Source organism: Trichosurus vulpecula, chromosome 2 (assembly GCF_011100635.1).
Source record: "Trichosurus vulpecula isolate mTriVul1 chromosome 2, mTriVul1.pri, whole genome shotgun sequence".
NCBI lineage: Eukaryota > Metazoa > Chordata > Mammalia > Diprotodontia > Phalangeridae > Trichosurus > Trichosurus vulpecula.
The window spans coordinates 346,060,139-346,073,565 of NC_050574.1; the positions used below are offsets into that span (position 1 = coordinate 346,060,139).

Genomic DNA, 13,427 nt, shown 5'->3' on the forward strand with positions numbered 1-13,427 from the left:
TAGGGAGGAATGATGAAAAAGAACAATGTGAGAGGGCATAGGTAGGAGGAATGAGTAGGCAGCAAATCAACCACAGCTTGCTGGTTACTTCTAGAGATTGCCTAGGGGGCTTTTCTGAGTTCCTATTAAGATCTGATTTTTCTTTTTGTGTAGTTCAATAGCTTGGCTGTTTCTGAACATTCCTGGATTCCATCTTTTCCTCACTTATTAACACCTTGCTTTCTTTCTATTATTTCTCTCTACCTGATAACCTTGCAAAAGTCCTTTGATAAATATTTTATTTCCTTGGTACTGAGGAAATCTATTCTTTTTACTGAAAGATGTAGAACTTATTTTAGAGAAAAAAATAAATATGTAATCATTTATTTTTAAACACTTGATGACCAGTATCTATCAACAGAAAGATTCCCATCAATAATATAATACATTAGATTTATGTAACATTTTATACTTTTCAGAATACTTGTATACCTATGATATTATTTGATCATCACAATAAACCTTCAAGATAGGTAAGCAGGTATTGTCCTAATCTCATCAATGAGAGAACTGAGATGAAGTGACCAGCCCGCCCAAGATCACCCAGTCAGTCACTAAGTCAGAGCTAAAAACCTTTATTTCTTCATTCCAAGGTTCAGTGATGTTTTCCTGCCCACGATGCTATCTATGACTGTCCCTAGTTAACACTGTTGGTGGTGTTGGTTGTTGTCGCTGTTTTGTTTCTAGTGAGAGGAAGAAGCAAGAAGAAAAATCTCAGAGACGTCTAGAAGGAGTCTCCTTCCAAAATGCTCAAGTTTTACTGAATGAAGAAAAAGTAGCAAAAGAAAAAAAGAAAAAACAGCAGGAGCTATTAGTCAGGATTAACGTGGAAAACCACCGGGTGAGCAGTCTCCGTAGTAAACATGCTGAAATGTAAAGGAACGTTTGTGATTTAGGGGTAAACAGGAAGTTCCAGAAGAGTGGGATGATGTGAAGGATGTGCAACTAGATATGAACAGTTCATGTGACTAGAGTTTAGAGGAGTCAGGAAAATGTAACATAGAGTCAGATAAATTCGGGAACAGACTAATCATAGGGTGGTAGAGTGAGAGCTAGAAAGGACCCTGGGGGCCATTTAGTCCAACCCCTTCCCCTTACAGATGAGGTCACCAAAGGGCAGAGAGGTTAAGTCACTTGTGGAAGGGCGCACAGGTAAGTAACCATGAAGGAAATAAGGAAACAAGCATTTATTAAGCATTTAGTAGGTGTCAGGCATTGTGTAAGCGATGGGGATACTAATACAAGCAAAAAGGATAGATTATCCCTGCCCTCAAGGAGCTTACCTTCTAATGGGGAAAGACAACACACAAAAAGCTGAAAAGGGGGGAGAGGGAAGACCGTGTTTTTGAAGTCAGAAACAGGACTAGAAGAGGAATGAAGGCTGGCTTGGGACCCCTCCTCAAAATGGAAGCCCCAGAAGAAACTCACCAAGGGGATAGGCCTGGTAGGAGGGACATTCTAGGTTGAGAAGGCCCCTGGGATGGTTGGATGTTCTGGGACTAAGCCTCTGGTGCTAAAGGAAGTTCCAACATGAGACAGGGTTTTCAAGTTGGTTTTCCCATCAGAAAAAAGGGACACGAGGGAAAATGAAAAATGTGAAAGGCAGGATTGAAGTCAGATCCTCTGACACTAGAGCCAGTGCTTTTTCCTTTATAACATACTGATGAATACCTTGGAAGCAATCAGAGTCATATGAATGTAACCCTTGTACAGGGCTTTAAAAGCCAAAGTGAAGAGTTTTTATTTTATCCTAGAGGCAATTTTGAGCTACTGGAGTTTATTGAGCAGGAAGTGATATTGACAGACCTGCACTTAGAGAAAATCACTTTGGTAGCTGGGTGGAGGATCAATTAGAGTGGAGAACATCTTAAGGCAAAAATAGTCGACAAAAACAATCAAATGAGGTGTGTACCTGCGTTTTCATTGCTAGAGGGAACCCTTGTGTGAGGAAACTGTCCCTTCCAAGGAAGGTTGGCACCTCTTTACAATTTATAGTCTTAGATAGTTGCCTAGAAATGGCTTGTCCAGGGTCATGTGGTCAGTAGCTATCAGAGGCAGGATTTGAACCCCCATCTTCCTAACACCAAGGCCAGCTCTGTATCCACAGTGCCCCTAATCAAATAAACTTATAAAATGAGGATTAACATCTTATATAAGATTCTTAGCATTTATCAAAATAGAGCCAAAATTAATAAAGCACTAAGTAAAAAACCTGTTTCTCTGTGTCACCTTCCAAGTCTGTCTGAAGTTGTGCTGAGAGGCAAGTGGTTTAATGGAAAGAGTACTGACCTTATGGTCAGACCTAGACTGAAATCAGGGCTGATAATTATTGTTGTGGCATCTCGATCAAGTTATTTAAACCTCAATTTCCTCATTCATAAAATTGGGGTGACAATTTGCAAACAAAGCACAATAGCAATATGAGTTTTTATTGTCTTTAATTTTTGTTTATTCCGTATATGTATATTCTATATGTGAATGTATGTTTATGTATGTGTATATGTGTGGGTATTGTGCATGTTTATGCATATGTGTATTATGAGCATGCATTATGTATATGCATATAGTTGTAGTCATTGTATAACTCTCATTCTACCAATCTTACTTCCTATCACTTCACACAGGTTTTCCCCCATATTTTCTTGTAATTTTCATATTCAGCATTTTTTTGGCACCAATATACCCTATTAAATTAGTAAAACATAATTTATTTAGCTACTATCCAATTACTGGACATGTTTTCCAGTTCTTTTAGCTATTGTGGTTATTATGTGACATATAATCAAACATATCTCATAGTAATTATAATTAAACTATAAGGAATATACTGCCAAGGAAGTCAAAGATAGAAAACTAAAGTCCAATATATACAAAAATAGTCACAGCAGTACTTCAGAAGCAAAGATTGGTAGCCCTCAATTGAGGAATATCTGGAAAAGCTGTTGTATGTGAATGTAATGGAATATTGTTTATTAAGAAATGGTGAATATGAAGAATTCAGAGAAACACGGAAAGACACACTAACACAGAACAGAATAAAGCACAACCAAAAGAACAGCACGAGGACTATAACAATGTAAATGAAAAGATTAGTCAGTCAGTCAGTAAGCAAGCATTTATTAAGAATCACTGTGTGTCAGGCTAGGGATGCAAAGAAAGGCAAAAACATGGTCCCTGCTCTCAAAGAGCTGACATTTTAATGGAGGAGATAACATGTGAATAAATATGAACAGAAAGATATATAATTTTTAAAAACCCAGTCATTTTACATCTAGAAATTTGTAACCACTGGCCAAGGATTTTAAAATACCTTCCTTGTGGCTTTGCCCACTTTACTTTTTTTTTCCTTGGTGGAATTAAGCTCCACCTTAAATGGCAGCAAATATCATTGCAGATGAGGAAATTAGCTCACTCTGTTTCAGAGACATTATTAAAACAAAAAAATCAGTGGCTGATCCATAAAAGACAACTGTTGTATAAAGCAGTCTCTTGGTGTGTGTATATTTTGCAAGGAAATGTGATCATAAGATTTGAGAGCTAAAAGGAATCTTCAGCATAATCTATTTCAACTCTTCGTTTTGTAGCTGGCATATGAACTCGGGTCTTTTGATTCTAAATCCAAGGCTCTTTCTATGTCTACTACTCTCTCTACCATACACTGTCCCTACAATTTGCTGGGAATCTAGTTTGGTTCAAATCTCTTCATTCCCATAGGCTCATAGATCGTGCAGTCATAGATTTGAAACTAAAAAGTACCTCAGAGGTCATCAAGTTCAATCCCTCAGTTAACAGATGAGGAAACTGAGGCCTAGAGGCATAAATGACATGTCCAGAGTCATATCGCTAGCAAACATCTGAGGCAGGATTGGAACCCAGGTTTTTGTGACTCCAAGCACAACTCTATCCCCTACAACATGCTCCTCTCACCAAGAATGACCCAGAACTTCCAGGCATAGTTATAAAACATGCACCTATCCCTCAAGTAGATTATTCTGACTCTCAGAACAGTTCTGAGTCAAAAGCTGATACTCTGGAGCAGGTACAAGAGTGACCAGAACACCTCTATTAATTTTGCTTCAGCGTCTCCCTTTAGAATGGCCCTGGACCCCCCCCTGCCCTACAGTCCAGATGGTAGATTATAGGTTTACAGCAGCCTTGGTTTTAATATGGCTAGATGCCATACCAGATACATACCAGATATTAGATGCCATACAAAATGCCCAGGCAGCTTGCAGCTAGCATGGCCAAAAATTACTGTTAACTCAGGCAAATTGGCTTTCTAACATAAACCCAAAAACCAATAGTATTTGCAGGAAAACTTAAAAGAAGTTGTTCCTAGGAGGCACTGGGGCTACAGATCTATAGTTTATTTATTTGTTTTTACAGATTTGTTTATGGCCTAGCCTTCTTTCCCTCTGTTGGCCCCCAAACAGTCTCTAATGTGGACCAGATTGTTAAATGAGACTCTGTCTCTGAGGGAGACAGTGCAAGATATCTTATTGAAACACAGATCCAGGTGCAATACTATTTATGTGCCTCTCCCACACATTTATTTGCAAAGATTTTGTTTTTTCATTAGAAATGTCTGTTAAGAAGCATTCTTCTTTGAGCCTGTCTCATCTTTCTTTGATCATGCAGTGAAATCTCCCTGGGAGATCCAGAAATCCACACAGAAGTGCCATTGCTAATTAGCAAAACAACAAGGGACTGTGGATGAAAAGTCTTAAGCTATTCAAAATGTGGCCTTCTTAATTCTCACCCAGCTCTGGAATGGAGCTTTTATGTTTTCTTAAAAATTTCTAAAAGCCTGTGATCCTATTTCTGAAATTTGAAGAGAGTAATGAAAGGAAAAGGGAGCCACTTACAGAAGTCAGAGAGCAAGGAAATAATTGTTCCCAAAGCATCATTGTTAATGTTGTACAGAGCTTACCTAAAGGATATTGAGCTGAACCATAGGAACACAAGGGCATACTTTAAGAAGACCTGGATTATTTTTCTTTCTGATGAGACCATGATAACTAATAGTAATACTCCCTTTTCCTCCATTTATATGGCAAATTTCATTCCCAAAGATTTCAGTTACCAGAGTCACCCTCCTAGTACTGAAACAAAACCATTTCTAAGCAAGGACTTGACAGTAAACCACTAGTGAGTGTTATCTCACACTCAGCAAGAAAATGTAAGAAATACTTCTTTGGAAATCCAAATACAGAGGATAGACCATGTGGGAAAGACCTGAGCCCATACAGCTGTAGGGTTTTCCTATAGGTAACTTATGTTAGGAGGTTTCAAATGGTATCATAGAGCCTCCCATTCTTAGGCAAATTTCAGGTTTCTTATTGTAATTAGGAATGTTCTTTGTTTCTTTATTTTTATATATATTCTTGTTCACTGACAACCTTTGACCAGCTTGATAGAAAAGCAAGACGGTGAGCTTCCCTGGAATCTTTGCTGGGCTCCAGCTTAGTAAACATTAGTTTCATGTATATCTGAGTTACTTTTCTTCAGAATATCACGTGGGTTTTTCTGATCACACATCCCTAGATATTTTTCTCCTTGTCATCAGCTTCTGAAATTGTCCCGATGAGAGTCTGCATTTCAAAAATGATCACAAATGGAGTCTGTTCTCTAAAACTTTACAGAAAAGAACAGTATTCTCCTTCCTGCAAATTAGATGCCTCCCTCTTTGCTCATATCTCACCAAGAGAAAAAAAAATTGCATTTCCCACCAATAGGAATCAGGCGGATGCCTAATTAACCTCTGGGATAGCATCATCTGACAGTGCTAGACCAGCAGGTGTGTGGTGTCACCATTGTTCTTCACCCGCATGGTTCTCAAGGACCACACTGATATTCAGAGAAATCTCCTTAAGGGCAGGGGCTGATTCACCTTTGTCTTTGGATCCCTGGCATCTGGCACAGTGCCTGGCATATAGTAGCTGCTTAATAAACTGTGTTGTTTGATTGACCTGTGACTTAACTCCATGTAGAAACTTCCTGATGAGGAAACTTCCTCCATCCAAAGCTGGCCAGCAACTTTTCTGCAGTTTTAGAGAGTTTCCCCAGGCCTTGAGGCCTTAAATAACTTTGCCTCAAAAAGTTTACATTCTACTGAGGCTGGGGGAGGGGGATACAACATGTCCATGTAAATGTGGATACCAACCATACAGGAGGTAATTATGAGGGAGGCTACAAACTGGATTCATGCAGGTAGTCTGGTAATGGTAATTAGGGTAGGACTTTTTTGTTTTCTCTTTTAGAATGCTAAGGTAATCAAGAACCTTTGATGAGTCTTGCTTTTCAAATGTAGTGGCAAGCAAAGTGGACTTTTTGTTGTCTTGTTTCTTTGATTGAATCAAGAGTCTTTGACCTGCTTAAGAAACAAGAAAGCCTAGTTCATACAGGTTTGAGTCCCATAATTGTGACCCTGAAGAAGTGTATATAAACTCAGAGGTTAGCGATTTGCCTTTGGCAGCACACTCATTGGAAGAGTGTTGATGATTTGACCAGATGAGACTCTGGGTAGCTGTTGGAGCACCCCTCGCGCCACCCCCCGCCCCCGCCATCGCCTGGAAAAACCTAGATGTTGGTGCTTCCCTGGTAACTATATACTGAGATGTTGGACAGAAAGCTAGAAGCCTGTCTACTGGTTTGTGTTATTTGATCTGTTTATATTGTATTGTCTCTGTTTGTATTTGCTCTGAAGTTCAGGGTGCTGGCTTTTCCCCCTGAACCAAGTGAATGATATATGTATGTTTGATTAAAGTGAGATTGTTAACCCCTTAAAGTTGCTTTCCTTAGAAAAGCAGATCAAAGAACCTGTGCTAGCAGCCCTCCTGTGTGCTGGTGTTATTCGTCTTTGTTTAGCAACGTTGTTGTTACAAGTCTTCATGCAGAAGATGGTGCTTGGACCTTTAGGAAATTTGTGATTCTAAGAGGTGGAGGTAAGGGAGGAGGGCATTCCAGACCCAGGGGCAACCAGGACAAAGACATAGGGATGGAAAACAGAATGCCATGTGTAAGGAGCAGTAAGTGCTGTCTGGGTGCGCCATAGAGTGAAGGCAGCCTATAATATGGCAGGAAAGGCAGCCTAGGGCCAAGGGGTGATGGTTTTTAAATCACAAAAAAATAAAAAGGAGTTTGTGATTTACTCTTGGAGTTAATGAGGAGCCCTTGGAGTTTGTTGACTAATAGAATGTCATAATTAGAACTGTCCTTTAGGAAAATCACTTGGGCAGCTACGTGAAGGATAGAGTAGAGTGGGGAGGAACCTGGGGCAAGGAGACCAGTCAGGAGGCCGTGGCAATAGTTCAGGTGAGAGGCTATGAGGACCCAAAGTAGGGTGGTGGATGTGTGAGTGGAGAGAAGGGAACAGACACAGGTGAAGTTGGGCAGTTAGAAGCAACAAGATTTGGCAAATGATTCAATGTGTTGGTAAGGGAGAGTGAGGAATTGAGGATGACCCAGAGATGGTGAATCTGGGTGACAGGGAAGATGGCCGTGACTGCTATAGAAATAGGAAAATTTGGAAGAAGAGTGGGTTTGGAAGGAAAGGTAGTGAGTTCTATTTTGGACATGTTGAGTTTGAGGTGCCTACAGGATATCTAATCTGAAATACCTGGTAGAGAGCTGGTGATGTGTGAAATTGGAGGCTAGGACTGGATAATACAGATCTGCAAGTCATCTGCATGGAGTTGTTAGTTAAAGGCATTGATGAAGTTGCCAGGTGAGAGTGTAGAGAGAGGGTCCAGGCCCAAGCCTTGGGAAACACCCAGTTAGTGGGCAGGATGATCCAACAATGGAGACTTCTTAGTAGTCGGGAATGTAGGGTAACCAAGAGAGAGCAGAGTTGCAAAGGGCCAAAGAGGAGTTACCAAGAGTGTGATCATTACATAAGGATCAGGAAGGAAGAGGAATGAGAAAAGGCCATTCAGTTTGGAAATTGATGTCATTGGAAACTTTAGAAACTGAGTTTCAGTTTCAGTGAAGTTCGAAGCTAAATTGTGAAAAGCTGAGAAGGAAAGGATGAGAGAAGATGAAGTTGACTGGGATTTTTGCTGAGAAAAGAAGGAGACATATAACGTGATAGGCAGAAAGGACTTCTTAATGATCAGGAAGATCTGGGCATATTTATGGGCAGCAGGGAAGGTCCAGACTAGAAAAAAAAGAATAAGAAAAAAAGACCTTTACCCACCCTGTAAGACCACTAGTTGCACCACACATAGTTCTGTTTGGCAAAAATACGTTGTAAACTTGTTGACATTTTTGTCCTCTTTACAATTCATTGTTTATCTTTCCATGACTGAGAATTTTTATGCAATTACTACTGAGCTCTGAGACAAAAGGGAAATAGCTAAGGAATTCTGATGAGTTACCCACTTCATTAATCAGACTAAGCATCTCTAGTGACAGGGTTAGAATTACCACGCCGATTAGATGGCAAATTGCTGTTCTATCTCACGTCAATCATTTCTAGTGACAGCAGTGTGATTACACTTCAGGAAAGAGCTTCTCTTGCCAACAGAATGAGGGCAACTCCAGTGCATGTAATAAATTTAGCAGGGTAAGCTGTCATATGTTCTCTTGAGTGGAATCTTTAAAAGACCAAAAGATGTCTCATGGAAGATCTCAAAAGGGGGGAAAACATCCCACTTAGAAATCATTCTCCATCTGAACAGCCTTCTTTTTGCGATTTCTTTTCTTCCTTTTAAATACCGTGGTCATAAACTTAGAAACGTTTCTTCCCACAAGTTTGCCTGCTCTTTATTCACACATATCAAGCCATAATCATTTGCACAGCTGTGATGTTATAGAGATGATGGCTGCTGGGAAAATTAAAAAAAAAAAAGGAAGTAGAAGCGTTTTTAAAAGCCAAGAGAATCAAAGAACTGAGTGAAAGAGTAGACATAACTAACTGTATGTGGTGTTTTACAAATGAAGTTTTCAGTCTGTGCTCTTGGGTGGAGCAGTGCTTACCATAGTGAAGGAGAGCCCTTGTTCTGAAAAGACACGAGGTAGACACCCGAGTGAGTCAAGGCAAACACACAGCATAAAGCATCGTTTATTGCAGTTCTGAAAAGGAAACCTGAGGAAGAGAAACAAATAGGAGAGTGTCTCATAAGCGAACCTTTGGAACAAGAAAAAGAAAGAGGCCGTGAAAGTCCGTCAGTTCCTCTCGCTTTCCTCTTTCCTCAGCAGAACATAGACCTATCCATCTTTTTCCTTGGAAAAGGGATTAAGGGAGGGAGCCCTTTCTAATTCCTTCCATTTTCCTTTCTTCTAAAGGCATATAAACTCAGCCTGAAAAAAAAATTATTCCAAAATAATTTAATGGTTTTAGGAAATCAAGAAAATGCTTTTGTTTCATTCTTGGTGAGTCTTGCTTACTGAAAAATAATAATAATAATAATAATAATAATAAAGCATGAGCTTGGCATAGATCCTAGAAACCTGGATTTGAATCTAGTTCCTGTACTTATCGTGGGCAAATTACATAATCTAGCTGAGCCTCAGTTTCTTCGTCCATCATATGGGTATAATACTTTTGCAGCACTGATCACCCTGGCCCTCACTGCCCGCATGCCAGGTAGGTTGAATTTCACCACTCCCTCAGGGTTCTCCAGTAGGCCTTAAGGGGTTTGGGGTGGATGTTTAGGCTCTATGCAAATGGTGCCGGTCCCCACTGATGGTATTTCCTCCATTGTAGGGGGTGGTCCTCTGTACCACAGTTCCATTTCATCACTAACAGATTAGATTTCACACAGAAACATTTATTTGAAAAGGCATAATCACAAATATACAAACATACCCCCAACAGATGGGAGGCATAATCCCCTTCTCCACATGTTTCCTTAGTCTCTTAGGAAGGGTTGGTGATTAGATTCATAGCTTAGCTTGGTTTCTCTATAGCATGGTCCCGATTCCAAATCCAAGACCCACCCTGGACTCATGTCCCAGGTACCCAAGATTCTCAGAGATTTTATGCTGGACAGGCTGCTTGCACCATTCCACCTGCAATTCTAGCTTCAAGGTCATTGTCACGAATTGAACTCTTCATTCCCGTGAGGATCACCCCTAGTGTCTGAAACTGAAGAGGACAGGCCATACAGAACAGAAGCAAATGGCCTTAGGCTCATTTCTCAGAGCTGAGGTAAAAGAGGGAGAACAGGGGAAGGAACTCCTTCCCTTCTCGCCAGTTCAGTTCATGTGTTGAGGTTTAGTCTCTGCCCACCCAGGGATGCCAGAAACTTTTGGGGGTTCATGATATGTTGCAATGGAACCATCTCAAAGAATTCAGTCAGACCACCTCTAATCCAAGTATAGGCGTTCATTGAGATTGATGCCTCTCATGGAGCAGGCTAAGTTCCAAGAGGAACCAGCAACTTCACAGAAAGCAAGATGGATTTTTATAGGGTAAAGATGCTGATTACACAGTCAAAATTTACATAGAATATAGGAATATGATTAATATTAAAAAGGCAGGAGGAGTTTGTTAAGGGATTAGGTAGTAGAGGAGGGGTCCCAGCCACAGTGGAACTATGCATGCGATTACCCACAATGCATACAGAAAAACCTGTTTGGGGGATGTGTATGTATGATAATGACATTATGATAAGCCTCTCTACATCATAAGTTTACTCCAGGTCAGTTCTTTACTATTACCACGCAGGTGTCTACTTAGGGAAAGTCCCTTCTATTGTTTTGGGGTCCACATCCTTCTTGGGCATCCTGGTGGTGCTGCTTTCTGATTGGCTGATTTCTGTGGTCCTGTCTGAGACTAGATGGATGTGGTTGTAGTTGAGTGCATGGACACACCTGCTGTTTCTGGGAAATATAAGGAATGGGTTTTGGGGGAAGTGGCTAGCTAGAGGCAGTGGCTGAGATCCCACCACATAGATATGCCTGCTGTTCTGTGAGAACTATGAGTTCCTGGACACGCCTGTTGTTCTAGTGAGCAGTGAGGCATATATGGAAAAGTTAAAATATTGAGTGTGTGTGTGTGTAGGGGTAATGAATGGCTAGGTAGGGGCAGTGGGCCTGCTGTTCAGCGGGGCCTGTAAGGAAGTTAGAATATTGTGGCTGGGGGAAGCTCTATTGGGATTCCATCACACGTTGTCTACATCATGGACACAGCAGGAAGGAGAGGTCCAAAAGAGTGGTCAAAAAAAAGGAGAACTGGCTCGGTCTCATTCACTTTAAAGATGCAGGCAGCCAATCAAAGGGGGTTACCCCCACTCACATAGTAGGCCACCATGTTAGGCAAACTGGGCATGCTCAGACAAACCCAACTTAGACTTGTAGTACCTTACTCCTGGCACAAAGTCATAGAATATAGGTCCTCACAGCTTCTCTGAATCCAAATCCCATACGCTTCCTGCTATACCAGTATATATGGTATATATGGTGCTCTACAATTCATAAAGCTATTCCCCCACAACCCCATAACATAAGTACATTATCATCTTTTTGCTGATGAATAAACTGAGAGTCACAGTGGTTAAGTGATTTATTCAAGATCACATGGCTAGTAATTGGAAAAGCCAAGACCAGAACTTGGGTTGCCCAATTCTAAATCTAATACCCCCTCCACAAGATGAATCTAGTGATAAGAATCTCAAACATTAAAGCTGACTCATAAGGAAACGAGTTTATGAGAGGCAGACTTTTTTAGTGCCCCTGAGAACATTCCATAAGCAGTTCTCTACCTATCTGTCTCAGTGAGAACTAGAAGTTATAGTATAATTCATAACAGAAACTATCAAAGTCATAGGACAAATTTTGGCTTGTGATTGTTCTTTCTCTGCCTTCTAGCGTGAAGGTGTTCCATGAAAATGATTAGAAAAAAAGTCCAGAGAGAATATTGAATAGTTACAGAGAGAGACAGAGAAAGAGAGAGAGAGAGCATGGGTATACATGTGTGTGTACATGTACATGCACACAAAGATTTTTTTGAAATTCTCCTTAACCCTGAAATGTGGTTGTTTTCTGAATGTTTTCAATGCAGTGCCTTCAAAAATATTTCTTTGCCTGGAAAAAGGGGGTTTTCGAACACAAATTTAAGATGAAGAAAGCTGAGGCCATAGCAGATTGGAAATGTCAGATGAAGTTCCTACAAGCCTGGAGGGACTACACAAGAAGTCAGAAGATGGCACGGGAGACTCAAGCCATGGAGGCTTCTGTTAAGGAACAAGTCAGGTGCGAACATTCAGACTTTTTCTGGAAGATCATAGATTTTGAGATGAAAGGGACAATCTAGGTCCATCTAGTCCAATCTCCTTATTTTACAGATGAAAGACAAAGGCCTAGAGAGGCACAGTGACTTCCCCAAAGTCACACAGGTAGTAAATGGCAGGGCCAGGACTGGAACCCGGTTCTTCCCAACTCCAGGTCTGTTGGGCAGATTCAACAGTTCAGTTTAATGCACAAAACCCTTACCATTGTAGTAAGTGCTAGGGATAGAAAGACAAAAATTAAGAATAATCTCTTCCTTCAGGGACCTTACATTCTATAGGCAGAATGCCTGGTGAATACAAATAAGAAAAAAAAAAGGTTACCCAAAGCTGTATGTAGTAGGTACTGGCCACTGGGGGTTTCAGAGAAAGCTTTCCACAGAAGATGGCACTTCATTTGACCACTGAAGGAAAGTAAGGATTCTGAAAGGTAGAATTGAGGAGGAAAATGCCGTTCTGGGTATGGTGAGAACTAACAGTTAAAGTCTTCCAAAAAACAGGAATCGCCTCAAGTACCCATCACTAACAGAGGTTGAGAGACTCCTCATCAGAATATTGTAGAGAGGATTTCTGTGTAGATGATCTCCCTACCAACTCCACAATTCTGTGATCCTGACCTGGCATGTAAAACTTTTCACAGTCTGGCTCCCTCCCATCTTTTCAGCCTCATTTCCCACTGTTCACCTTTAGGAATTCTACTCGGAAGTCAAACTGAACTACTTACTCTTCCCTAATTTTGTTATGTCCTCACCTGACTCCATGAAGCTATACAATTAGAGGAAAACAGCTTCATGAGGGAAGTGGGATTGGAAATCTCCAAGGATGGTGTAGGATTTCATTAGGTAGAGATGGGAAGGTCATTTCAAAATGGCATTTGGAAGGGCATGGCAAGAGCACAGAAACAGAAAAGAGCAAAGTGTGTTTGAGGCCCCTGTTATTTGCAAGAACTTCTTCCTTCTCTTCCTTCATGGTCCAGTTCAGGTACCATCTTCTCAGTGAATTCTTCCTTGATGCTGCCCACCTCCAGGCTAAGAGTGTTCCTTCCTTTCTTGAATGCCACTGTGACCTCTCCATTTAATCATATTTCAAGTTCTATCATCATCACACTATTATCACTTTTCCCTTTTGAGATTGTAAACTCTTTGAAGCAAACATTCC

At 40.7% G+C, this 13,427-nt stretch overlaps 1 protein-coding gene across 1 annotated transcript in view; it reads left to right on the forward strand.

The window, feature by feature from the left end:
* CCDC191 (coiled-coil domain containing 191) overlaps window positions 1–13,427 on the forward strand; it is a 108,973-nt gene that overhangs the window by 31,927 nt on the left and 63,619 nt on the right. The window contains exons 7-8 of the mRNA XM_036745835.1: window positions 727–880; window positions 12,044–12,234. Of these exons, the coding sequence (XP_036601730.1) occupies window positions 727–880; window positions 12,044–12,234 (345 nt within the window). The remainder of the gene's footprint in view (window positions 1–726; window positions 881–12,043; window positions 12,235–13,427) is intronic.